General features: G+C 34.6%; 4 protein-coding genes across 6 annotated transcripts in view; 3 read left to right on the forward strand and 1 right to left on the reverse strand.

Annotated features, from left to right (window-relative positions):
* depdc1a (DEP domain containing 1a) overlaps positions 1 to 1,074 on the forward strand; it is a 10,036-nt gene extending 8,962 nt beyond the window's left edge. For both annotated transcript variants that reach the window (XM_051117595.1, XM_051117596.1), the window contains one exon: positions 76 to 1,074. In XM_051117595.1, the coding sequence (XP_050973552.1) occupies positions 76 to 219 (144 nt within the window). In that variant the 3' untranslated portion in view covers positions 220 to 1,074. The remainder of the gene's footprint in view (positions 1 to 75) is intronic.
* A 528-nt stretch (positions 1,075 to 1,602) lies between these two features.
* rpe65c (retinoid isomerohydrolase RPE65 c) lies at positions 1,603 to 7,426 on the forward strand. Its single transcript, XM_051117598.1, has 14 exons — positions 1,603 to 1,710; positions 2,013 to 2,095; positions 2,282 to 2,432; positions 3,229 to 3,336; positions 3,464 to 3,605; positions 4,019 to 4,166; positions 4,256 to 4,337; positions 4,792 to 4,924; positions 5,055 to 5,194; positions 5,372 to 5,501; positions 5,629 to 5,743; positions 5,996 to 6,090; positions 6,175 to 6,286; positions 6,375 to 7,426. The coding sequence occupies exons 1-14, from the start codon at positions 1,700 to 1,702 to the stop codon at positions 6,521 to 6,523; spliced, it is 1,599 nt and encodes a 532-aa protein (XP_050973555.1). The 5' UTR covers positions 1,603 to 1,699; the 3' UTR covers positions 6,524 to 7,426.
* Positions 7,401 to 17,557, reverse strand: si:ch211-198n5.11 (methylcrotonoyl-coenzyme A carboxylase 2). Its single transcript, XM_051117597.1, has 13 exons — positions 17,444 to 17,557; positions 15,438 to 15,755; positions 15,161 to 15,357; positions 13,966 to 14,144; positions 13,805 to 13,885; positions 13,494 to 13,672; positions 12,056 to 12,248; positions 11,856 to 11,947; positions 10,941 to 11,097; positions 9,392 to 9,514; positions 9,182 to 9,306; positions 8,650 to 8,731; positions 7,401 to 8,080 (listed from the first exon to the last, which is right to left on the reverse strand). The coding sequence occupies exons 1-13, from the start codon at positions 17,464 to 17,466 to the stop codon at positions 7,994 to 7,996; spliced, it is 1,836 nt and encodes a 611-aa protein (XP_050973554.1). The 5' UTR covers positions 17,467 to 17,557; the 3' UTR covers positions 7,401 to 7,993.
* Positions 17,558 to 19,110: 1,553 nt separating this feature from the next.
* The window catches only part of osbpl9 (oxysterol binding protein-like 9), a 39,711-nt gene continuing 31,020 nt past the window's right edge, over positions 19,111 to 27,801 (forward strand). The window contains exons 1-3 of one of the 2 annotated variants that reach the window (XM_051116889.1): positions 19,111 to 19,261; positions 20,837 to 20,887; positions 23,278 to 23,356. In XM_051116889.1, the coding sequence (XP_050972846.1) occupies positions 19,151 to 19,261; positions 20,837 to 20,887; positions 23,278 to 23,356 (241 nt within the window). In that variant the 5' untranslated portion in view covers positions 19,111 to 19,150. The remainder of the gene's footprint in view (positions 19,262 to 20,836; positions 20,888 to 23,277; positions 23,357 to 27,801) is intronic. The other variant, XM_051116888.1, reaches the window with a different exon arrangement.

A 27,801-nucleotide genomic window follows, 5' to 3' on the forward strand; every position in this document is an offset into this window, starting at 1 on the left:
AAATGTTTCTTCAAGTCAATTTTATGACCACGTAAAAGCAAATAAATTTTTTTGTTGTTGTTCTTCTTCTCTCAGTTTCAGAAGGAATATCCTGACATCTACTCAAGACGTTTCCCCACAACAGAGAGTGAAGCTCAGCTTTTTGCAGATAAACCAAAGATAAAACCGCCAATGCTGTTAAGCATCAAGAAAGCCAAAACCTTCAGTATTCGAAACTGAATACCTCTTAAAATGCTCATGTATGAATGATATTTTGGGAGACTGGTTGAGTTTAAAGACCTTTAGTTGATCTGTTGCAGTGAAAGAGCTGACATTGGATCACTTCAGTATAATCTGAACTGTAACTTTGGTTGAAGTTTGTTTTTTTTTGTTTTTTGTTTGTTTTTTTTCAGTACAGATGTCCGTTAGTTTTAATGTTATTTATTTAAGGTGTGTGATTTGTTGTAAGTTATTGGGAGCTTACAGACATTCATAATGTCATAATAGCTAGGAAAAACTCAGAGGACCCACAGCAAATATTATGCAGATAGGCCTGACATGCTGTTTACACGGAGTCTTCTTGAAACAAAATGAAGATTTTATTTTTAGTCCTGTAACATTGTTTATGTGTAATTTTTAGTCTTTTCTTTTTTTTTTATCATCACCTTTTTGTGTGTCTTCAGGTTTCTTTACTATTCAGGTGCACAGAAAATGTTCACTCAGACTTCTAAAGACAAATATATAGATTTTCTGTGTGATGTGGGAGTTTCCTGGCTAGTAAGCTAGTATTGGCTAATTTGCACTGTTTTCATCTCAAATGCGCTAACATGTGTTGTCATTTCTTATGTACATATTTTCTTTCTTCTCAGTACTGTCTACTGATTGCTTATGTTCCTCTTTTATAAGTGTTTTATCATCTTGCACTCAGTCATTGTACTGATGAAAGACTAAACTTGGACAGTGATTGATTTTTGGTTTTACTGTATCGAGTTAATGAGCATAAGTGAGCCAAATCCATTACATTTTACGTTGTTTACTTTATTGTATCAGCTTAAATACTTATACTGTTCGTGATCTATGCAATAAACATTTTAAATAAGCAGTTGTATTTCAGATTTTTCTTCTAGTTATGAAAAAATTGTTAGCATTTGAAGGATATGAATGTTCATGCATATGTGCATTTCATTGTAGTCTCTGACTTGAGGAGTGCTGCTGTGTGGATCTTCATCAGTATTCACATCCAGTCTCTGTTTATGAATGATTTGGTGCTCTGACCCTGGAAAACAAATCATTTGTCATCCAAGGAAGTAAACAAAGAAAATGTGATTAATGAAATGCCTTTTCACACGCCACATTCCCATGACAATGTATTGTGGTTTTGCGGATGTATTGTGGTGTTGTTTTTTTACTGAAACAACGTGCTTCATTAGTTACATACACATTTTCTTTCAATTAAAATAAAATGAAAGAATTAAATACAATGCTGTCTGCAAATTGAGCCAACTCACCACAGGTTGAAATGTGTTCTTCATTTGAGCTGTGGTGTCTTTCAGGAAGGTAAACGTTGGAAATGTTCTTGGTCTGAACACAAAGGGATTTTTGTTTCAGAGCCTTCCAATTGGCCGGAGGAGGAGTTTTAAGACTCTGTGGCTGTTCCTGGGAAAAGAACAGTTCTGGTTTACACACACAGGCAGCATCTCACCTCAAAACGTAGTTCAACATGGTCAGCCGGTGAGTAATGGAACTTCTCATTCTCAGTCAAACTGCGCAAATTGTGCAAAAGTGTTTTTGCTAGGACAAAACGTTCTTCATATATTGTACATTTTTGAAAAATGTTGAATTTGAAATAGATTTGATGTTTCCTTAATTTCCTTTAAGCTTATTTTTTATTTCTTTTGGCAATGTGTAATTTAGAAGAACATACAAAATGCCTCAAGAATGAGTATATTAGTGTAAGTTTAGTTGTTTTGTTTTTTATTGTCACGTCATTTTAGTTCATCATGTTAAAAATGCAGACATCTGTTTTCATTCAGTCTTGAACACCCAGCCGGTGGCTATAAAAAAATCTTTGAGTCATGTGAAGAGTTAGCTGAACCCATTCCTGCTCATGTCTCAGGTTTGTATACTTATAATCTTAAGCAGTTTTTTAATTTAGTAACTTTCTACATTTTACTTTCTCTATGCTTTCACTGAAAGAAAAACTGTATGCAGCTTGTAGCCTTTGATATGGGAGCTGTTTTATAGACATTCGGGGGTTGAAGAATTTGTTTGGTTAAAGTGAACCACCTCTTTCTCTCTGCAGGCAAAATCCCTGCCTGGCTCACTGGCAGTCTGCTCCGGATGGGCCCTGGGATGTTTGAGATCGGAGATGAACCTTTTTACCACCTTTTTGATGGCCAAGCTCTCATGCACAAGTTTGACCTGAAGGATGGACATGTCACTTATTACCGCAGGTAAAAGCTTGTGTTTTGCTCTGTTTATCGTGCCCACTTTTATAAACAACCTGCAACCCAATTTGAGTTTATGACATAAATGTTTTGCAATTATTTACTAGAATGGAAATGACCCATATGCTGGATAATTTGTTGTGTAAAGGTGGTTTAGACAATACAGAAATTCGATTTTACTTAATCAAATGCATATTCACTCTAAAAGAAAATACTGGGTTAAAAACAACCCAACATGGGTTATTTGGCAACCCAGCGCTGGGTAAATATTAGACAGAACACATGCTGGGTTATTTTGACCCAGCTGGTTAGGTTTAAATGTTTTACCCAACATGCTGGGTTGTTTTATTTAAGTCAACTATTGTTTAAAAATTACTGTATTGCTCTGGAAATTAAAAATCACACAGAATTATAGAGGTAACAGCAATAATCTAAAGATGAACATTTTTTACATACATACATTTAAAATTTGTTTAACAAGCATTTTAGTAATAAAAAATGTAACATTTAAAAGTAGCATTTTAATTTAAGTGTATTCAGCCGTTCTCTATAATCACTTTTCATCGAAACAATGTTAATTTTCATGCCGGTGTTATGCCAAATTCTGACCCCCGCCAGATTACTACCCCCCTAGTATTGGTAGGTTTAGGGTTAGGTGTGGGGGAGGGGTTAGGATTAGGCAAATCAGGTAGCGATTTCAACGAGAGGGGGTAATAATTTGGCAGGGGTTGAAAATGACCCAGCAGGCTAAACCCAGAATTTAGGTTAAAAAATAATTCGAGTGTGGCACCTTTAATTTCAGGTTTATTAGAACTGATGCTTATGTGAGAGCCATGACAGAGAAAAGGATTGTGATCACAGAGTTAGGCACCACTGCGTATCCAGATCCGTGCAAAAACATCTTTTCCAGGTCTGGAGAATATTTTCAGTATTTTCTGTTCAATTTCATTTAGGGATAAAATAATGTCATAAAAACAAATTTAGCCCTGATGGTGCATTTACTTTGCCACTTTCTTTTTTTTTTTTTTTCACACCAGGTTTTTTACTTACTTTCAAGGCATTGAGGTGACAGACAATTGCCTTGTCAACATCTACCCCATTGGTGAGGATTTCTATGCCTGCACGGAAACCAACTACATAACCAAAGTTGATCCTGATACCCTAGAAACGATAAAAAAGGTAGGCTTTTGCACTGTTGCCCACCAAAAATGAACATTTGCTGAAAATTTAGGAGATGATTTTGTTTCTTTATCAGAGCAGATTTGGTGAAATTTAGTATTACATCGCTTGCTCACTAATGGGTCCTCTGCGGCGAATGGGTGCCGTCCAAACAGCTGATAATAACATCACAAGTAATCCACACGACTCCAGTCCATCGATTTACATAGTCATGCAGATTGCTTATAGATCATTGTGATGTTTTTATTAGCTATTTGGACTCTCATTCTAACAGCACCCATACATTGGTGAGCATGTGATGTAATGCAAAATTTCTCCAAATCTGTTCCTAGAAATAAATTCATCTATATCTTAGAATTTAAATTTTAAGCAAATTCTGATTTTTGGAAGAACTATTCTTTACTTTCCCATAGGTGGACCTTTGTAATTATCTCTCGGTCAATGGTGTGACTGCACATCCACATACTGAAGCAGACGGTACAGTATATAACATTGGAAACTGCTTTGGGAAGAACATGTCACTGGCCTACAACATTGTCAAGATCCCTCCACCACAAGAAGGTTGGTATATTGCTTGGTTGGCCCAAAAGGATCTTATTAATGCATTCTGAGGTGTTGTTTAACTGTTCTATTATCATTTGTTTAATCAGATAAATCCGATCCAATTGAGAAGTCAAAGGTTTTGGTGCAGTTTCCAAGCAATGAGAGATTCAAACCATCCTACGTCCATAGGTTGATAATATAATAATATGTGACCGTGGAACACAAAACCAGTCCTAAGGGTCAGTTTTTGAAACTGAGATTTATGAATAAGCAAGCTTTCCATTGATGTATGGTTTGTTAGGATAGGACAATATAAATCGCCTTTAAAGTTGTCCAAATGAAGTTCTTAGCAATGCATATTACTAATCAAAAATTGAGTTTTAATATATTTATGGTAGGAAATTTCCAAAATGTCTTCATGGAACATGATCTTTACATAATATCCTAATGATTTTTGGCATACAAGAAAAAATTATAATTTTGACCCATACAATGTATTTTTGGCTATTGCTACAAATACACCCGTGCTACTTAAGACTGGTTTTGGGGTCCAGGGTCACATATAAACAGCAATAATCAATAATATAATAATCAACTCTTCATCATTCAAAAAAATATTAATAAAACGGTACATATTTTACAGCTTTGGCATGACAGAGAACTACTTTGTGTTTGTTGAGACTCCGGTGAAGATCAATCTGCTGAAATTTCTGACTTCCTGGAGTATCAGAGGGACAAATTATATGGACTGCTTTGAGACCAGTGACAAAATGGGTGTAAGTCAGAGCTTACTGACATTATACAATACTCAAAATGTTAATTATATGCTTTGGAAACAAAAACAACTAAAAATGTTGTAGGTATTTTGTATGTTGACTCATTTTGTTCGTTTGGTTGCATTCCCAGACTTGGTTTCATCTGGCAACCAAGAATCCTGGAGAATACATTGACCACAAATTCAGAACATCTGTCTTTAATCTTTTCCATCACATTAACTGTTATGAGGACCAAGGCTTTATTGTTGTTGACCTTTGTACTTGGAAGGGGTAAGACGGGTTGTTTTTATATTTACTGAAGCTTTAGCTAACATCTTAAAATGGCCAAATAGCATATAAAGACTAACAAAAAAACACTGAATTTGATAATGGCAGTAAACATGGCCAGAAGAAAGCACAAAAATAGACTATAGTGATCATCTCTGGTCCCCTTTCTTTGACTGACAGGCATGATTTTGTATATAATTATCTATATTTGGCAAACCTGAGGCAAAACTGGGAGGAAGTTAAAAAAGCAGCCATGAGAGCTCCACAGCCAGAGGTTCGGCGATACGTGCTTCCACTGGACATCCACAGGGTGAGAGATATGATGATCCTACTTTACCTCAGGACCATTAGATTGAATTCAGTTTGTTTCTTGAACTTTTTGTCTCCGTCTTTCCAATGCAAAAGCCCATTTGTTCTTTCCTTTTTTGTTTATGCAGGAAGAGCAGGGGAAGAATTTGGTTTCCCTTCCATACACCACAGCCACAGCTTGCATGTGCAGTGATGGAACTGTTTGGCTGGAACCTGAGGTTCTTTTCTCTGGACCGCGTCAAGGTAAATATTCATCACCTTCCTTGTTTGAAAATGGTCATAAATACAGCAGAGTTGTAGTTTTATTTATTTTTTTATAATTATTTTTTAAATATTGTTTTTATTTAGAATTACTATTGATGTCCAGAACTTAAAAATTTATGTAGCATTTTAATATTTAAAAAAAAATATATATATATATATATATATATAAAATATGAATAATTGTTTTAAATTTTTTGAGTATTTTCACTTTGGGTTTTGTTTGTGTTTCAGCTTTTGAGTTTCCTCAGATCAACTACAAAAAATACTGTGGAAAAAATTACACCTTCGCTTATGGACTTGGGTTAAACCACTTCATTCCAGACCGGGTGGGTGTGACGTGGTACTTCAAACATTTTTCATGTTCAATATTTGCTCAATGTGTGATTTGTGTTATTTCTGTGGGGGTTTAGATTTGCAAGTTGAATGTGAAAAGCAAAGAAACATGGATATGGCAGGAGCCAGATGCCTATCCATCTGAACCACTGTTTGTGGAAAGCCCTGATGCTAAAGATGAAGACGACGGTATTCCACATACATTATTAAACAGAACATATATTCTGGATCTTTTTATTTTCCCAAACTAATGAAGTCATTCTTCTGATTTTCTCAGGTGTTCTTCTGAGTATTGTAGTGAAACCAGGAGTCACCCAGAGGCCAGCGTTCCTCCTCATACTTAATGCCACTGACCTGACAGAAATTGCACGTGCAGAGGTTGATGTCATCATTCCTGTCACTCTCCATGGCATGTACAAACCCTAGAGGATGAGAACCACTACTTTGCCTTTCAGACTATACTTCAAAATTGGTAATTTTTTTAGTGTACATGTAAATGTTTTTCTATGTTATTGCTGCTATTTAAAGGTAAAGTTACCCAAAAATGAAAATTCTGTCATTAATTGCTCACCCTCACGTGGTTCCAAGCCCGTAAGACCTTCGTTGTTCTTCAGAACACAAATTAAGATATTTTTGATGAAATCCGAGAGCTCTCTGACCCTCCATAGACAGCAACACAACTACCACGTTCAAGGCACATAAAGGTAGTAAGGACATCATGAAAATAGTCCATGTGACATCAGTGCTTAAACCATAATTTTTATGAAGCTATGAGAATAGTTTTTGTGTGCAAAGAAAACAAAAATAATGATTTTAATCAACAATAATTCTCCTCTGCATCACCCTAGTGCCATAGTATCATAACGCAAAATATATCTTAATTTGTGTTCCCGAAGATGAATGAAGGTCTTATGGGTTTAGAACAACACGAGGGTGAGTAATTAATGACAGAATTTTTGGGTGAACTAACCCTTTAAAGGATAATTTACTCACCCCCTCGTCATCCATGTTCATGTTTTTCTTTCTTCAATCATGTTTTTTGAGGAAAACATTTCAGTTTTCTCTTCATGTAGTGGATTTCTATGGTGCCCCCAATTTTGAACTTCTAAAAAGCAGTTTAAATGCAGCTTCAAATGGCTCTAAACAATCCCAGCCGGTGGGAAAACAATTGGTTTTCTAAAAAAAAAATTGACAATTTCTATACTTTTTAACCTTAAATGCTCGTCTTGTCTAGCTCTGCGTGAACTCTGTGTATTCCGGTTCAAGACAGTTAGGGTATGTCGAAAAACTCCCTAAATTTGAATTTTGACTTTTTTTTTTTTTTTTTTTTTTTTAAGGAAAAGAACCAGTTGTTTCACTAGATAAGACCCTTCTTCCTCGGCTAGGATTGTTTAGAGCCCTTTGAAGCTACATTTTGGAAGTTCAAACTTGGGGGCACCATAGAAGTCCACTATATGGAGAGAAATCCTGAAATGTTCTCCTCAAAAAAACTAATTTCTTTACAAGTGAAGAAAGAAAGATGTGACCATCTTGGATGACAAGGGGGTGAGTACATTATCTGTAAATGTCTGTTCTGGAAGTGAACTTCTTCTTTAAAAGGGCCAGTTATATGCCTTATATGCTTATAATGTTACAGTGTACAGTAAGAGAGACTTTTTTTTTTTTTTTTTTTTTTTTTTTCAAAAATAAATTTTCTACTTTAGCATATATGAAGAATGATTTATTCACAAGTAAAATTCTGTATGTACAAATTTATGTTACATCATAAATTTTCGTCAGAAAAACAGGATAATAAGGCACCGCTGCTGATTACAGGCAAAGTGTCATTAAAATAAAGATGTGTTTATATCTTATCTTATCTTATCCAAGTTCACTGAGGTTTCGGCAGAAGTAGTGTTATAGTCGGAGTAAAGGAGTCCTCTTTCTCTCTCTGGACAATTGATACTCTTGTTGCTTAATGATTTTCAGACACTTGCTCAAAATCTAACAAAAGGGAACAGAAGCATATATTTTATAAAGCTTTGATTTTCAAACTCAAGAGTGAAATCCATAATTTAAAGAACATCCAAACTGAACAAAAATCCAAACATAACAAAAGATATGAGCAAATGTTTTAAGCTAACAATGAAAAAGTATTTAGGCAGTTAAACCACACTTAAAATATATATTCATGTAACTGCATTAGACAACAAAATAGAAAAACAAGTCACATTTATTCTTAAGAAATACTTCAGGTTATTATAAAAAAGTATTAGCTAAGAACACTAGTTAGTTGTAGTTACTGTCACTTAGGTTTACTTTAATCACGTCACCGAAACCATTAACAGCTGCTTTACATTATGGCTGTCCAGTGAAAAGTCTAGTGCTCTGTGCCTTTTGGTCTATAATTTGTAATGTAAAAAAATGCATTACCCTATTTTTAAACTAAAATTAAAAGGGAAAGTTAAACCAGCATTCATATATATGTACATGTATAGCAAAAGTACAAATAAAAGATTAATTATTTGAACCACATAGAAATTAAATTAAATTTGCTAGTTTTTTTCTTTTACCTTTCTGGTGTCCTGAGGTAGAATAACACCATCATCCCACAGTCTGCCAGTGGAAAAGAATGCTGAACTCTCTTCCTCCAACCTTTACAAGGACAACATTTTTATTTACTATTGATTTTTTTTTATTTTTTTCATATACACTACCAGTCAAGCAAATCAGGATATTAGAATGATTTCTGAAGGATCATGTGACACTAAAGATTGGAGTAATGATGCTAAAAATTCAGCTTTGAAATCACAGGAATAAATATCATTTTAAATATATTTAAATAGAAAAAATATTTCAAAATGTTACTGTTTTTGCTGTACTTTGGATTAAATAAATTCAGGCTGGGTGAGCAAATGAGACGTCTTTAAAAAAAAAAACACAGTAAAAATCTTACTGTTCAAAAACTTTTGACTGGTAGTGTATTTTAATTTATTTATATTTACATATTTATTCATGCATTTTTATACCTTTAAAACAGCCAGTTATGAACCTTAAATGTCTCTGTCACTAATATATTTGACATCCCACTACATTGGCTCTTACATGTCATTAATCTGTGTGATTTCCTCTTCAGTCTGCACAAATGCATCTGAGTGGCCTGGGGCCAACATCGACACTCTTGCATTTGGCCACAGGAACAGAAAATTAGGGTCAAAAGCTCTTCCGCACTAAAAAAAAAAAGTGTTCAGAATGATTTTACATTTTTAACTACTCAAAGTATTGTTTTTTTAAATGAAAGATTTCTATACTGACCATAGCATAGCTGTCACCTCCGTGACATCCTCCAATCACCACAGTAATTTTGGGTACAGAAGCACAAGCCACAGCAGACATCATGGAACCCTGAGCCTTCAGTCTGTTAGTGTTGGACTCTGCCTAAAAGAGATGGGAAAGAGAACAAGCGGTTTAGAGGAACAAAGTGAGTGTGGGTAAGAAAGAGAGCAAGTAAAGTAAAACAAGATGGAGAGCCAGATACCATTCTATTAAAAAACACATTTTTTTTGGTATCAAAGTGGAAACTGCTACAGTTTTCTGGGTTACATGCATGTTTAAATGAAATTACTCATTTGTAGTAATTTGATTCCTCTTTTAAGTTTTTTTTGTTGGAAAGTCTGCATATGTAACCCTGGACCACAAAACCAGTCATACGTAGCATATTTGTAGCAATAGCCGGAAATACACTGTATGGGTCAAAATGATAGATTTTTCTTTTATGCCAAAATCATTAGGATATTAAAGGAGAAGTCCACTTCCAAAACAAAGATTCACATATAATGTACTCACGCCTTGTCATCCAAGATGTTCATGTCTTTCTTATTTCAGTTGTAAAGAAACTATGTTTTTTGAGGAAAACATTTCTGCATTTTTTCTCCATATAATGGACTGATATGGTGCCCCGATTTTGAACTTCCAAAAGGCAGTTTAAATGTGGCTTCAAACGATCCCAAATGCGGTTGTAAACGATCCCAGCTGAGGAAGAAGGGTCTTATCTAGCATAACAATCGGTTATTTTCATTGAAAAAAAATACAATTTAAATACTTTTTAATCTGAACTCTGTGTATTTTGACACCCTTAACAAAAAAGGTAAAACAGCGATATAGGACTAATTTAAAGTCTAGGGAGAACATGAGATGGGAGTTTTTCGACATACCCTAACTGTCATGAACCGGAAAAAAACAGTCCAGGCAGCATAAGACAAGACGAGTGTTTGGCATTAAAAACTATATAAATTGTATTATTTTAATGAAAATAACCAATCGTTTCGATAGATAAGACCTGTAAACAGCTGGGATCGTTTACAACCGCATTTGGGATCGTTTGAAGCCGCATTTAAACTGCATTTTGGAAGTTCAAAATTGGGGCACCATATGAGTCCATTATATGGAGAAAAATGCTGAAATGTTCTCCTCAAAAAACATAATTTCTTTATGACTGAAGAAAGAAAGACATGAACATCTTGGATGACAAAGGGGGGTGAGTACATTATATGTGAATCTTTGTTTTGGAAGTGGACTTCTCCTTTAAGTAAAGATCATGTTCCATGAAGATATTTTGTACATTTCCTACCATAAATATATCAAAACTTAATTTTTGATTAGTAGTATGCATCACTAAGAACTTCATTCGTACAAATTTAAAGGTGATTTTTTTCAATATTTAGATTTTTTTGCACCCTCAGATTACAGATTTTCAAATAGTTGTATCTTGATCAAATATTGATGTATAGATCTCGATTTCGAAAAATTGACCCTTATGACTGGTTTTGTGGTCCAGGTCGCATATAAATGTCTTCTTTTGTACCTTGGTTTGTGAGACTGTGTGTGCAGGTTCAGGTGCCGTGTTTTGCAGGAAGATGAGAGGAATGTCTCTCTGTTCACACAGCTGAACAAAATGACTGCCTTTCAGGGAAGCTTCGTATGTCAGCTCTCCATTATTTGCCACAATTCCAATCTGATGACTGAACATTGATGGAAAAAATCTGCTTGTTATATCACAGTAACGAAAAATTAGATTTTCTCAAGAAAATGTAACTGATGTTTGCCAACGCAAAACTCCTCTGATAATATGTTCTGCGTGGTCTACTTGTCTAATTGCTCAAAAAAAACACCTCCTTTCAACAAGCCACATAATTTGAGGTAAAATTCATGTCTGCAGAACAAACTATATGGGATAAACCTCAAAATAAACTCTAAACTCTAAGTGATCACTGCCACAGCAAGCAATGCTAAATTAAATAAAGCTGAAAGCAAAAATCTAATATAATGTAACAAGAGTAATATCAGTTAAAAAATACATAGAAGTGTTTGTTCAGCATGATGTAACCCTCAATAAGAGTTTTATCTGAGCATCTCTGACGTTTCACATTCATTTGGTGAGTTTCAGACTGCCACAAGAACAAAGCAGCTCTCAGAGATGCTTTTTGTGTGATTAAATAAAAAATGCATGAAAAGACTGGTTCCCCTCTTTAGCCATGATCTGAAATCTCATTGAAAAATTATTTTCTTAATCCACATCCTGCTCAAATCTGATTTGTTGGACATACAGAAGCACGTAAATCCAATTTTCAGGGTTAAATGTTTTATCTTTACTTTTCTATGTAAAAATAGTGAGACAAAGGTGCATTTTTAATTTTTAAAAAGACTTTTTACATGCCACTCAAAACATCTGACTTTTTTCTAATAACATAATAACTAAAAAAGTACCCAAAACCATTACCCTTCAATTCTGGCAAACCCAGTGAGGAGGGTGGTGCCGTAACGGGCCTTGAACTCCTGAAACCGACTACCATCGGTTAGTCGACTCACAATCTAAATAGAGTATACAGAAAGAAATACGTAAATGAACACCCACAAACCATGTGAAATGTTAGCATGTATTGTATAAGTTTGAAGCGATGCATGTGCATGTGTCTTTACCAGTCTGATGTCCATGCTGTGATTGTAGCAGCGGGGTGCGAGGCCCATGAGATCGTCCACGTTGTACAGGGGCTCCTCAGCCTGAGCGCTGTCCTCCTCTGGGAGCTCATAATTTAGTGTGGAGATGATGTTTCTGGTATACTCATATGCCTCATCCTCTACTGCTGCAAAATGGTCTACACAGCCACTCACTCTGGTAATAGACAAGAAGACATTAAAATTTATCCAGCTGCGCAAAACTATGCAGGATGCATTTATAACATTGTTGCAATTTTAGTACCGAGTTCAGTTATCATATTATATATTAATTCTATTTTTTTTATAAATAAAAATATATATTTCCTTGTATTAATACAATGGTCACTATTTATATATTATATTACATTATATTATATTATATTATATTATATTATATTATAGGGTATTATATTCCATCAGCTGAGCAAAACTATGCAGTATGCATGTGAAAGACTTATATGCATGTGAAAATCTAATATTAATATTATGTTTAATTATATTATATTATATTATATATTGAGTTCAGTTATCATATTATATATGAATACTATTATTTTCATATAAATAAAAATATATATTTATATAAAAATATATATTATATATTTATAAATAAAAATATATATTTCCTTTTACTAATACAATGGTCACTATTTATTTATTATATTATAATTCTATTCTGTTCTGTTCTATTATATGATTGGGTATTATATTCCATCAGGTGAGCAAAACTATGCAGGATGCATGTAAAATACTGCTCTAATGTCATTATTATATTATATTATATTATATTATATTATATTATATTATATTATTATATTATATTATATATTAATACTATTTTTTTATTTATAAATACAAATATATATTTCCTTTTATTCATACAGTATCACTATTTGTCACTATTTACATATTATATTGTAATTCTATTTTATTCTATTCTATGATATTATATTATATTTATATTGAGTTCAGTTATTATATTATATATTAATACTATTATTTTTTTTATTTATAAATAAAAATATATATTTCCTTTTATTAATACAATGGTCACTATTTATATATTATACTGTAATTCTATTCTGTTCTATGATATGATATATGATATTATATTATATGATATGATATGATATTATATTATATTATGATATTATATTCCATCAGGTGAACAAAACTATGCAGGATGCATGCTCCAATATTAATATTATGTTTAATTGTATTATTTTATTTTATTTAATATTATAAACAAATTGCTTTACAACATTTTTAAATACTCTATCCTGCTTTAAACACACCCAGAAACTTGACTGACAATTAATGAAGCAACGTAGGGTGGTTTTGGTCTGTCTGTTATCATTACCATTATTTATCAGTCAACAACATGAAAGTGCAATCAAGGTAGGAAACAACAGTTTCATACTCTGAGTGCAGCCTGGCTCCTCCCAGGTCCTCTGGGGAAACCTCCTCTCCGGTTGCAGCTTTCACCAGCGGTGGACCCCCCAGAAATATTGTTCCTATCCTGTGGACAATCACCGCCTCTTCAGACATAGTGGGGACATAAGCACCACCAGCTGTGCATGACCCACACACTACTGCCACCTAGAGGTCATGACATTACACTGCATCAGATCAAACACTACACTAAAATATAAGAATAACACAAAATGGATATTTTTTTTTTTTTTAATAAGAATATATATTTTTTTAAATTTTGCATGTATCTTTTAATACCTGAGGAATCTTCATTGCTGACATAACTGCTTGATTGTAAAAGGTACGTCCTCCATGGTTTCTATCAGGAAAGATCTCTGACTGTTGATACAGCATTTACACAACTATTAACGCACAATTAAGAGATAACAGAGCCTATCATGGCAATGAATGCAAGTTACCTGAAGAGGCAGAAATGCGCCACCACTGTCCACCAAGTAAACACAGGGCAAACGATTCTGCATGGCCACACCTTGCGCCCTGAGCTGCTTTTTAACAGTGATAGGATACGCCGTACCTCCTTTCACAGTGGCGTCATTAGCAACAAACATGCACCAAAGTCCATTAATTTTACCAATTCCTGTAAAAACACAAATAACACTGTTATTAAGAACGAAGTTTGAGAGTAATGCCTATGCTCAAATACTTTAATTTCAATGAATGTCTAATAATAGTAATATTAAGTCTAATAAATTTATTATTTCTAAATAATTTATAAATGATAATACTTTTCACTGTATTATCTACACTACCAGTCAAATACAGCAAAAACAGTACATTTTAAAATAGTTTTACTATTTAAAAAAAATGTTTATTTTAAATATATTTTAAAATGTAATTTAATTTTTAACATCTTTACTCCAGTCACATGATTCTTCAGAAATCATTCTAATACTATGATTTGCTAAAAAAAAAAACGTTTATTATTATTATTATTATTGTTATTATGTTGAAAACAGCTGAGTAGATTTTTTACATTTTTATTTGATAAATAAAGTTCAGAAAAACAGCATTTATCTGAAAAAGAAATCTTTTGTAACATTATAAATGTCTTTGACATCACTTTTGATCAATTTAAAGCATTCTTGCTAAATAAAAGTATTTATTTCTATAATTTCATTCCCGAAAGAAAAAAAAAAATATACTTTTATATATAAAAGCTCCAAGCTTTTAAATGGTAGTGTATAATGTTACAAAAGCTTTTTATTTCAGATAAATGCTGATCTTTCTATTCATTAAATAAATCAAAAGAAAATAAATTAAATAATCCTGAAAAAAAAATACTCTGTTTTAAATGTTGCTAATAATAATAATAATTAAAAAAATGTTTCTTGAACAGCAATTCAGCATATTAGATTGATTTCTGAAGGATCATGTGACACTGAAGACTGGAGTAATGATGCTAAAAACTGAGCTTTGATCACAGGAATAAATTACATTTTAAAATATATCCAAATAGAAAACAGTTATTTTTAAATAGCAAAAATATTTCAGAATTTTACTGTTTTTGCTGAACTTCAAGTAAATCAAATAAATGCAAGCTTGGTGAGCAGAAGAGTCTTTAAAAAAAAAAAAAAAGGTAGTGTAGTATATCACCTGTGAGACAGCCTGCTGATGGGATGTCTCCATAGGACAAACCAAGTCCAGCAAAAGGAGACAGTTCTAAATAATCTTCATCATCCAGCAGCTTGCGGAGTCTTTCTCGTACGAGGACCTTTCGATTTCTCTGCGTATGGCGTGCTATCGCATTTTCACCACCTCCCTTCATTACTTTTTCCTTGTGAACAAGGTATCTGTTGAAACAAGACAATGTTATACAGGGTGGATATTACTTATAAATATTGCAATACTGTAATGTATGATTGAGACTAACTTTTGCTGGCAGATTAGGCTGTTCCTTAGATTGGCTTCATACACATGTCTGTGAGCTGGATGAAGTTCTCCATCTATAACTGGAAAGGCACTTGGCAGGCGTCTCCTGCGCACAGAGGAGCTCATACAGCGGGAAGATGCTGTTGGCCGATGTGTCCTATGTGTCAAGGGTCGCCATAGACTGCCTGAAACAGGTGAATGTGTGCAGTGGTATGCAGAGTAGCTGGAAAGCTTGGATGGTGTGGCCCATGACTGTGGATTTTCAGAGAATGATGCTCTAGTGAGTTGTATGAGTTTATTCCCTTTTATATGGAAAGACCTGGCGAAATAAGAGAAATGCATTTTATTTGTAACAACTCCAGGAATTAGACACTGGGCTTGTGATTTCTACTCAAAACAAGTAGACGAATAACATAAACTAGGCAGAAAGACCAACGCAATTAGATTTATTTATGAATAACGGTTAAAAATACACTTTTCACTTTTTTTTTTTTTTTTTTTTTTTTTTTTTACTGTCACCGACACAATAAAGATGTTATTTTAGATCATCATTTAAGTTTTGTGTGCATACGGGGGGTGAAAACTTTTTGAATTTGAACATAAGGGTAAATTTGACTTATTTTGTCTCCTTTAGTTTTGCTGGGCAGTACTAAATGAAAATTATATTTAGGCAAAATAATTCTTTATTCTGTTCAAAAGTTGACATCCCTGGCTCATAATGAATCGTTTTTTGCTTCTGAAGCATCAGTGAGCCTTTAACTTCTGTAATAGTTGCATATGAGTCCTTCAGTTGTCCTTAGTGTGAAACGATGGATCACAAAAAAAAAAACCAGTCATTGTTGGAAAGGGTTCAAATACACAAAAATGCTAAAAAAAAACGAGTAATTTGTGGGAGCTAAAGGATTTTTCTACAAAACAGCAGGCAGTTTAACTGTTGAGGACAAATAAGGGACTCATGAACAACTACACTGTAAAAAATAAAAAACACAATTTGTTGAGTCAGCTTAAAATAATTTGTTACCCTGCTGCCTTAAAATTTTAAGTTCAGTCAACTCAAATAAGTTTAGTCAACTTGAAATGTTAAGTTGTACTAAGTAACAACTTAGATAATTGTGTTTGCTAAACTTAACAGATGGGTAAGTAACCCAGCTGCCTTAAAATTTGAAGTTGAATCAACTCAAATATCTAAGTTGTCACTTAGTATAATATAACATTTCAAGCTGAATAAACTTTTTTTGAGTTGACTGAACTTAAAATTTTAAGGCAGCCAGGTAACAAATTATTTTAATTTGACTCAGCAAATTGTTTTTTACAGTGTATCACTAAACAAAAAAACAAAACAAAAAAACAAAAACAAAACCACAGCTGTGGATCATTCAGGTAACAACACAGTATTAAGTGTATGTACTTAACTTTTGAACGGGGTCATTTTTATAAATTCAACTATTATTTTGTCTTGTGGACAGTAAGCATCTTTCATGTGAAATATCTTATTCAGGTCAGTACTAAATATAAAATAACATGCCTTTTGTATGATCCCTCTTATAAAAATAATAATTAACATATTAAAATAACTTACATTTTGCAGATTCTGCAAGCTGTATAATTTTGACCTCTATACACGCTATGTTGCTCTGGCAGCAACGGTCAAGAAATATGAAGTGACAGGTGTCAATGTTGAGCTGCAATATTGTAGACTACAATCAACTATACGAAATACTCAAGAGCACGTAAATAAGGTTGTATAAATGCATATTGTTTTAATAATGCATAATACATTGTTAATAATAGTAGTAAAACAAAGCACCTTGCACGCTGCATTGGTCTTTCTATTATGTCTAGTGTATATTATTAGTGTACTTCTTTAAGCTGCATGAACTTGTACCCTATTTTTCTTTCTTTAAGTGTGTCAAAGGTCGTTATGAGCTCACTGGGAGAGTAAACGCGAAAAACTTTCCAAAACGGCGGAAACACGTTAGTTTACCTTAACATAGCAAAATACCTTACCTTAACATACAACAGTACATCATGAAGCGAGGTGCAGAGGTCTAAAATTATTGAATTTTTTTATAGTGTAACGAAAAACTAAGTCTGGAAGGAAACAAGCAGAAAGGAACGTTTGAGTTCGCGATATAATGTATTACATTGTGACATAATGACCACTAGAGAGCAGTAAATATCAGTTAATGAGAGTTTATACCACAGACTTGACTTGGGAGAAAATTATCATAAGCCATTATGACCCAGAGCAGTACGAGACATTCTATTCTATTCTATTCTATTCTACACTGCGGGGTTATTATAGTTAAACACTACCAGTCAAAAGTTTTTGAACAGTAAGATTTTTAATGTTTTTTAAAGAAGTCTTTTCTGTTTCCCAAGCCTGCATTTATTAGATCCTAAGTGCAGCAAAAACAATAATATTGTGAAATATTTTTACAATTTAAAATAACTGTTTTGAATATATTTTAAAATGTAATTTATTCCTGTGATCAAAGCTAAATTTTCAGCATTACTCCAGTCTTTAGTGTCACAGGAAACATTTATTATTATTATTATTATTATTGTTTTTTTTTTTTTCAGGATTCTTTTTACACTAAGCATTTATTTGATCCAAAGTACAGCAAAATCAGTACTTTTTTATATACATATATATATATATATATATATATATATATATATATATATATGAAGAGTTCAGATGCAAAACCAGCTAAATCCATCTGATGTCTTTCTTTAAAAAATGCATTTTTATCAGGCTCAGATGTATAGGTTTCTATGTAAGTACCGGTATTTCTGATTGGACTGAGGCTGGTATTTTAGTGAGTATTTGATGGACATATAATATGTGTTGAGAGCATTCACTCAGTATCATTATCTCATTTTTGACCGAGATGGCTTTTAGCTGGTTTTGCATCTGAACTCTTCATATACTATTTAAAATAACTTTTTTTATATTTGATTTATATTTAAATATAATTTATTCCTGTGATTACCAAAAGCCTTCAAAAGCCTGGAGTCAGCATAATTTTTTTGTTGTTGTTTTTGTTTTTTTGTAATGTTACAAAGAGTTCTATTTTTAGATGAATGCTTATTATAATTAATATTAATGATAATAAATGTTTTTTGAGCAGCAAATCAGAATGATAGAATGATTTCTGCAGGATCATGTCACTGGAGTAATGATGTCAAAAATTCAACATTTAAATAACAGGAATAAATTACATTTTAAAATATATTCAAACAGAAAACAGTTATTTTAAATAGTAAAAATATGTACAAATGTTACTGTTTTTCCTGGACTTTGGATCAAATAAATGCAGGCCTGGTGCGCAGAAGAGACTTGAAAACATTAAAAATCTTACTGTTCAAAAATTTTGACTAGTAGTGTATCTTTGACTTTGTAACCCAAAGTTTAGTTTATATACAAAAACAATAAGGGGATTAAAATAGATTTTATTAACAAAAATCACAAGACTATAGACAGCATTTGTTACAAAAATTTCCATATATGCATAACCTAGTTGGCTTTTGATTCTATTTGACTTCCATCGTGCTATCTTGCACATATGCAACATTTAAGTTATTACTTCCAGAAGTCATCCTTGTAATGACAGTTATAAAAAAGTAAGGCATAGTTCAGCTTGTGACGTCAGACGCATGGTTTTTCTCGCCGCGCACTCCTCCCCGCGAGCACTCAGGCAAAGTGTAAAAATGGCGTCCATCATGGAGGGGCCGCTGAGCAAATGGACTAACGTCATGAAGGGGTGGCAGTACCGCTGGTTCGTTCTGGACTATAACGCCGGGTTGCTGTCTTACTACACTGTAAGTTTTTCTTGCACGGCTACGAGATATGAGAGAGCGTTGATCGCTTAGTGGCCCGTTCCGCGATCGTTTAATATTGGGAAGGAAACGAGCACTCGCAGGCCTGTCAGGAGTTGGGAATCTCAGCTGGTTGGGGCGGGGCTTAGCTTGAGTGACCGCGACTTTAGCCAATCCGGGCTTTGCTGAGGAAGCCGTTAGCCAATGAACAGCTAGACTCGATGTGTTGCCAGCAGGAAGGCCACCTCCCTTGGAAAAAAATGCTTACAGTAGTGTAGTTTAGTTTGCAAAATTTAAAGGGTGGAGGCGTCCACATGTGACCGCTGTTTTGGATGCGTTAGCGGCAGGACATTAAATGTCTTAAGACTCATTTATAGCTTTCAGGCTTTATCCGGAAAGCTATGTAATGTTTAAACACAAGATAAATAGCTAAAGCTAAGAGCTGCAGTTACTGTCAGTAAATCATCCACTGCTAAAGCTCCCAGGTTTGTTCATGTCTACATATAGGGCATATATGTTTTTGGTCCGTTATTGTTTATTGACACTGGTTTAAATGGGTAAAAATTAACTCTTCACTCTGATTTTCTTGGTTTACTATTAGGCTAACAACGTTACTGCATGTAATCGTGATCCAACAACTGAAACTGTCAACTGTCAAACTGTCAAACAGATATAAAGCGAAAGCGCTTATATGTATGTGTATGTATGTATGTATGTCTGTGTGTGTGTGTGTGTGTGTGTGTGTGTGTGTATATATATATATATATATATATATATATATACACACACACACACATGTATGTATGTATGTGTATGTGTATGTGTGTGTGTGTGTGTGTGTGGATGTATATATGTGTATGTATGTATGTGTGTGTGTGTATATATATATATATATATATATATATATATATATATATATATAATTTAGTAGAATTTTTTTCAGGATTCTTTGAAGAATAGAAAGTTCAGAAGAACAGCATTATGTTAAATAGAAATCTTTTGAAACATTTTAAATGTCTTTATTATCACTTTTGATTCATTTAAAGCATCCTTTGCTAAATAAACGTATTAAGTTCTATAATTGTTTCCCAAAAAAAAAAAGAACTGACTCCAAGCATTTGAATGGTATAATGTATAATGTTGCAAAAGCTTTTTATTTCCGATAAATGCTGATCTTCGGATCTTTTTATTCAATTGTACTCAACTGTTTTAAATATTGATAATAGTAAAAATTACAGTTTGTTGTACAGCAAATCAGCATATTAGAATGATTTCTGAAAGGATCATGTGACACTGAAGACTGGAGTAATGATGCTGAAAATGTAGCTTTGATCACAGGAATAAATTACATTTTAAAATATATTCAAATAGAAAACAATTACTTTTAAATAGTAAATTTTTTCAGAATTTTACTGTTTTTGCTGTTCTTTGAATTAAACAAATGCAGGTTTGGTGAGCAAAAGAGACTTCTTTAAAAAAACATTAAAATTCTTACGGTTCAAAAATTTTTGACTGCTAGTGTATACATTGTTGGTCATTTATCAAAATGCTCCTTTAACACTTTGTCTCCTTCTTCAGTCCAAGGACAAGATGATGCGTGGCTCTAGAAGAGGCTGTGTGCGACTTCGGGTAAGAAGCTTTTTTATTGTTACAGCGGGACTGTGTTGAATCTGGTCTCACTCAGTGCTTTTGTAGTCAGGCATTTCAGTGATTAACTCATTATTAATATAACCCTAGCTGCTGTTGAAGAATGTGCCATCAGGATATTAAAATATGAGCGCTGAATTAAAAGAAAAAAGCCTAATGCATTTATTTTTTAGGCTAAAATCCTCCTTGTGGTGTCAACTGGGATTTCAGGTCTGGGTTTTGTGCAGAACTGTCAAGTTTTCAGCTTTTGTAAAACATTTCTGTGTTCCTTGTTTATTATATACAGTAATGATAAAATAACAAAGAGCCCTTCTCAAGCTGTTGCAGCAATTCTTTAGAAGTATGGTTTAGCATTGGCTTTTGTTTGTGCTGGAATCATTAGACCCTTGACAAACCCATTTTGTTCATAACCTGATAAAAATGCCTCACCTATTAAACACAGTGCTGTGAAAACTCTTTACCAGCAGATGGCACACTCTTCAATTTAATATGCAGAGGACAGTTATGAAATATATACATTTAATGCAGAGAAGAATTGTTGGGCAACTTCAGTCCTGCAGAGTTTAGCTCCAATCCTAATCAAACACGTGTGTTTGATTAGGGTTGGAGCTAAACTCTGCAGGACAGTGGACCTCCAGGACTGAAATTGCCAATCCCTCATATACAGAGTAGAATTAATGTGTCAAATTTAAGGCAGCATGTTATTGTGAGTATTGTAGTTGTAGTTAACTGCTTAAATATAGGGTAGAGATAGTAATCGCCAGGTTTTGTGTCCATAAATGGCAAAAGGATGAAGGTGGATGAAGTTTCTCTGAAAACAGCTTGCAGTTAAATTGCAATGAAGTGTTAGTTAACAGAGAAGCTCCCTTCCAGAACAAAAATTTACAGATAATTTAAATCCCTTTGTCATCCAAGATGTTCATGTCTTTCTTTCTTCAGTCGTCAAGAAATTGTTTTTTGAGAAAAACATTTCAGGATTTCTCTCTATATAGCGGGCTTCTATAGTGCCCGTGAGTTTGAATGTCCAAAATGCAGTTTCAGTGCAGCTTCAAAGGGCTCTAAACAATCCCAGCCGAGAAAGAAGGATCTTATCTAGCGAAAGGATCGGTTATTTACAATTTATATAATTTTTAACCTCAAATGCTCATCTTGTCCAACTCTGCTTGAACTGTATTTCCGTTCAAGACAGTTAGGATAGGTCGAAAAACTCCCATCTTATTTTCGCTTTTTAACCTTTTTTGTAAAGGTTTGTTTTTAATCTTCTTTGCACTTTGTAATTACTGGGTCGGTACTTCTGCAGCGACGTAGGACGATTTTGAAATTGTAGGAGAAAATGAGATGGGAATTTTTCGACCTACCCTAACTGTATTGAACTGTGTGAGTTCACACAGAGCTGGACAAGATGAGCATTTGAGGTTGACAAGTATATAAATTGTCTGTTTGTTTAGAAAATGGCCTATCGGTTCGCTAGATAAGACCCTTCTTCCTTGGCTGGGATTGTTTAGAGCCCTTTGAAGCTGCATTTGAACTGCGTTTTGGACGTTCAAACTCACGGGCACCATAGAAGTCCACTATATGGAGAGAAATCCTGAAATTTTTTCCTCAGAAAACATAATTTCTTTACGACTGAAGAATGAAAGACATGAACATCTTGGATGACAAGGGGATGAGTAAATTATTTGTAAATTTCTGTTCTGGAAGTGATCTTTTCCTTTAAAGAGTTTTGTGTATCTCAGTTAATGTGAACGTATTTAACTGGTTACACTTTAACTGGTGGCATTGTAAATAAGCAGTTGATCTCCAAATTGTCTGTCAGTGAGCAGTTAACTCATTTAGGACAGACGTTAAAAATGCTTAGGGCGTTGGCTTATTTTTCTCAAGGCCTGTGGTCTGATGTGAGCACTTATTGCTGTCTTCCTGTTGGTAAGCAGTGCCTGGCACGTCTCCTTTATACTTTCAGCTTTTCTTATTTAAAACCATGGTATGTTTCCAAACCCCTGTTTAATGTTTTACAATGTTAGAATGTTTGGAATCTGTTGTGGCAGTACATCAGGTATGAAAGAGTTAACAGTCACATGTTTTTCCTCCAGTCATATAATACTTATTGAATGTGCTGCAGTTTTTCCCTTACTCTCTCTCTCTGTCCTCCTTTCTCAATTTCCATCTCCTTCCCCTTTTTTTCCTCCCTTTTCCGCCTTGTTCCCCTCTCGTTCTTTTACTCCACCCATTCTCTCCCACCCCTTTCCTTCTCTCTCTTTCTCTCTCTCCTCATGTGCGTGAGGGAGTGGGGCAGAGGAACAGATAGAAAGAGAGAGGGAGCGAATGACGTGTCCCTCGTTCTGAATGGCTTTCGCTGCGTTCCTTTTTTGCAGGGAGCTGTGATTGGAATCGATGACGAGGACGACAGCACTTTCACCATCACCGTGGACCAGAAGACTTTCCATTTTCAGGGTGAGGTCTACGTTCTCTCGTTCTCCTAGTGTTTTTGTCTTGTCCATCTCCTCTCTCTCTCATCTTCTATTCTTTGGCACCTCCTGCCGTGATGCTTTTAACCAGTGTTTATAGTGCGGCCATCAGCCGGCTGCTCACGTGTGCCGGTCTGTCTCGCTCGCTCGATCTCTCTCTCTCTCTCTCTTTCTCTTCTGCTCATCCCTCCTCTCCTCTTTCCACTCTGTTTATTTTTGCTCTTGCTTACTCATTCTCCCCCACATGCTCTTTCTTATTTTCGACTTTAAAGAGGATTATGACATCAATAACCAGCATTTTAATGCAAACACGACCCGCTCGCATCAGTTGCGCGCGCACACAATCTAAACATGCATTAGGCCTGGTGCATATCTCTTGCGATCACCGGGACGATCTGCAGATTTCGTAGTTTGAGATCAGAGGCTCTCGGATTTTTTTTTCCGGGATCCGTGTTGAATTTCTATTAAGAATTTCCTTGGAGCTGGAAGAACTCTTCAGGAAACGGAGTAGAACAGAGAGTCTCACCGCAGAGTTACGCAAGGTTGCTGGCTACCGAGTTCCAGGTTTTTAGCCTCTAGCCTCCACCTTCTCTCACTGGCTCATCTATTCTCCTCCACCCCCCCTGGCATCCGCCCTGCCGGGGGTGCGTTCACTCTCCCCATGCCCTCACCCACTGCTATGTTCCGACACTGTATGCTGTGGCTTTACAGTAAGAAGGGTAAGGTCACGCTTAGTTGGGACTCGTCCGATTGCGTCTTCTGCCGTTTATCATTGCGGTTTGCGTTAATTAGTTTCACCTGTGCTTTGTTTTTATTTACACCTGATGTCGGCTGGTTGTGTTAGCTTTGAGTGTTCCATTCATTCTCAAGAATTTTGAGAATGCGTACTTGGCGGGACTATTGTGGCTTTCTTATTTTCCAGTGATAGTTTTAGGCTCATTCCATCCTGCAATAAGTTTTTGCGTATGCTGAATGAAGATTATTCTTATTCTCTTTATTAATTTTCACTTTCACCAGTAACCTTCTTTGGCATCGCGTGTCAGTTGTGCTATGGTATGCCAATCCAAACCTTTTTTTAAAAAAAAAACAAACCCGACCTGCCGTGTCAGATTTCCTGTTGTGCGTTTGCATGTGTGTATTTCAGTGAGTGTGAGTGTGAGCTCGGGCTTTGGTTTCAACAGTCTTTTCATACCATCCACCTCTTGAGATCCTCAGGGACTCATCCTATCAGTTCTCATATCTCCATTGCAGCAGGAGCCATTTACCCCACAGCGGAAATGGTTTTGTGCCTCCTAATCTCAATGGACTGGAATTGCAGTACAATTTTCTTGTATCTTAGTATATTTTTAGAAGATTTAGAGGTGCAAGGTGCCACATTGGGTTCAGAGTGAGAAAAGATCTTGTTGAAGACAGGAGCAAATGAAGATTTAAATGTTATTGTTTTTGTTATATTTATTCCTACTAGTTTCAGATGGCATGGTGGGCTGAAGATAACAGCTGTTTTGTTAATTGGTTAATCTGAAGATTACATTAATTGATAGGGAATATCCAGTTAATAAAAATTAGCAGTAAAATGTAAGTAAATTTCATAGAAATTTTGTTTTTTTTCAGTACTTTATGTGGCGTTAATAATAGAGGTTCTTCATTACAGTGCAAAAACCTGACTTATTGTTACACTGTCGTTCAGAATTTTGGAGTCAGTTTTTAATTAATACATTTATTCAGCAATGACACATTAATACATTTATTCAGCAATGACACATTGATTTGATCAAAATTGACAGTAAAGACACTTGTAATGTTACAAAATACTTTATTTAAAGTTAATGCTGTTCTTGTAAACTTTCTATTCATCAAAGTATCCTGAAAATATTTATCTTGGTTTCCACAAAAATGTTGTGGCAGCACAGCTGTTTTCACCAGTGACAATAATGTTTCTTGAGCATCAAATTAAAATAATTGTTTTATTAGAATAATTTAAAATTTTTAATTTCTAAATAACCATGTGACGCTAAAGACTTCAGCTGTGCCATCACAGGAATTAATTATACTTTAAGGCATTCAAATAGAAAAATGGAAAATTGTTATTTTAAATTGTAACAATATTTCACATAATAACTGTTTTTACTGTATTTTTAATCGAATAAATGCAGCCTTGGTGAACATAGGAAACATCTTTCGAAACTTTTGAACAGTAGTGTATGGAAGCCTGTTTCTGTCACTAAATAAAAAGAAAAAAAAAGTGTCTTATCATCTCACAATTCTGACTTTTTCTCAGAATTTTGAGATATAAATTCGCAGTTGTGAGTTATAAAGTCAGAATGGCAGGTTATAAAGTCACAGATCAGATTTTTTCCCCCCTCAGAATTGCATGCTATAAACTCACAATTGTGAGAAATTTTCTCACAATTCTGACTTTTTTATCGTTGTTCTGACTTTTTTTTACAAATGCGAGTTTGTATCTTGCAATTCTGAGGTTTTTTTTTCTCATAATTCTGAGGTATAAACTCACAATTGTGGGTTATAAAGTCACAACTCAGATTTCTTTTCTCAGTATTGCGTGATATAAACTCAGTTGCGATAAATAAAGTCAGAATTGTGAGGAAAAACATGCATTTCTGACTTTTTTTCTTGGAATTATGACTTCTCGCAAATGCAAGTTTGTATCTTGCAATTATGACTTTGAAATATAAACTCACAATTGCGGATCAGAATTGCGTGATATAAACTCACAATTGCGAGAAATAAAGTCAGAATTGTGAGATGATAATGTGCATTTGACCTTTTTTTTTTTTTTTTTTTTTTTTTGCAATTATGACTTTTCTCGCAAATGCAAGTTTGTATCTTGCAAGTATGAAATAAAGTTTGAATACTAAGATAAAAGAGAGAGATATAAACACAATTGTGGGTTATAAAGTCACAATTTTGATTTAGATTTTTCTTCCCTCTCAGAATTGCATGATATATTGATGCATGAAGAAAAAAGTCAGAATTGTGAGAAATAAACTTATAATTGTGAGAAAAATGGTCAGAATTGCAAGATAAGAGCAACTACCTTTTTTTTTCAGTGGTGGAAACAGGCTTCCATAGTAGTGTGTAAACAAATTTCTTTATTATTTTTGTTATTGATTATGAACAATTCCTTTTAAGAGTGCTGGATTTGTATGATCTCCTTCTGTTTCCTTTGGTGTTGTCTCTACAGCCTTTTCCAAATGGCTTTGCTTTTATTTGAACAAAATTTAAACAGATTACAAGTTTTTTGCATGTCGTCTGTGATATCAGTGATTTGAGATTTGGTTGTCCAGCATAAAGTTTGGCTTTGCCATGCTAAAACTTGATTAACATTGCTTTACTTTTGCAGTGTTTTGTGGTCAGTGCAGGATGGAGTGATTTGTAAAGTGAGATGTGTTCGGGTTAAACCTAAGCAAAACTCTGCTTTGTTTTTCTTGTTTAAACGTGAAACATCATCAGGATTACAACAGGCTGCCCACTGAGCTAAAACCAAACAACATGCTGTTAAGATGTTACAGTGTAGAAACAACCAAACCTTGCTCTAGAAATGCCTGCTAAATGAAAATATGGCGTAATGAACACTCGCAGGACAGTAAAAACCACGTGAGCTTGAACTTTCATAGCCGTGAATGTAAGAATATAGTTAACCTCCCCATTCAGCAAGATACATTTGAGAATTAGGTGAGACCGGTCAGAACGGGTATGTATGGAGAGGTCCGCACAACCAGCCAGAGAGACGGCTCGGAGGAACTGTACTGGCTATTTAGAGGACCATCCATAATTCATCATACTCTTCTGTGGCCCGATATCAGTCCAGCCTGAAAGGCCCTTTATTTTCTAAAAGCCTCTACCTGTCTTCCTATTAGACTCTTGACTGCAAAAAAAAGCAGTTAAAAGCTCCCAGTGTCAGACACTGAGCTCCTGCTGGCAGTGAATCAACATTCACATTCATGCTCCAGGGGGGAAGAAATAACAGAGAGGGAGAAAAGACGTGAAACAGTTGCATACGGGAAGAATGAGCTACTAGTGTGTGTTTTTCTCTCTGTCGTCAAACTCTCGTGTTTCCGCAGGACAAAGCTGGTAGTGGAAAGATGCAGGGAGTCACATGGAAGCTGCAGTGAGTTTAGGAGAGACTGCAGGAGAGCACACGCACACATGTGGTCTGTTCCAAAACCTACTGAGCTTCCTCCATAAGCAGCATTTTAAAGCTCTTTACTGATACAAAGGCTTTTTCAAACTATAGATATAAGGCAGCTCACTATATTTTCTGGGCAGATGGACACACACCAGGGATGCACAATAAATCTGTACCATATTCATTATTTGGTTACACTTTATTTTAAGGTGTCCTTAACCTTAACCCCCCTTCTTGTCATCCAAGATGTTCATGTCTTTCTGTCTTCAGTCGTAAAGAAATTA

The sequence above is a fragment of the Labeo rohita genome, chromosome 8 (assembly GCF_022985175.1).
Source record: "Labeo rohita strain BAU-BD-2019 chromosome 8, IGBB_LRoh.1.0, whole genome shotgun sequence".
NCBI classification, from domain to species: domain Eukaryota; kingdom Metazoa; phylum Chordata; class Actinopteri; order Cypriniformes; family Cyprinidae; genus Labeo; species Labeo rohita.

Coding starts and splice junctions, on each gene's coding strand:
- si:ch211-198n5.11 (XM_051117597.1), bottom strand. CDS start 17,466: ATGATGTACTGTTGTATGTTAAG. Junction 15,358..15,437: donor AGCCTAATCTGCCAGCAAAA/GTTAGTCTCAAT, acceptor TTGTTTCAACAG/ATACCTTGTTCACAAGGAAA. Junction 13,886..13,965: donor GCGCATTTCTGCCTCTTCAG/GTAACTTGCATT, acceptor CTGTATCAACAG/TCAGAGATCTTTCCTGATAG.
- rpe65c (XM_051117598.1), top strand. Junction 4,167..4,255: donor GATCCCTCCACCACAAGAAG/GTTGGTATATTG, acceptor TTGTTTAATCAG/ATAAATCCGATCCAATTGAG. Junction 5,195..5,371: donor GACCTTTGTACTTGGAAGGG/GTAAGACGGGTT, acceptor TTTGACTGACAG/GCATGATTTTGTATATAATT.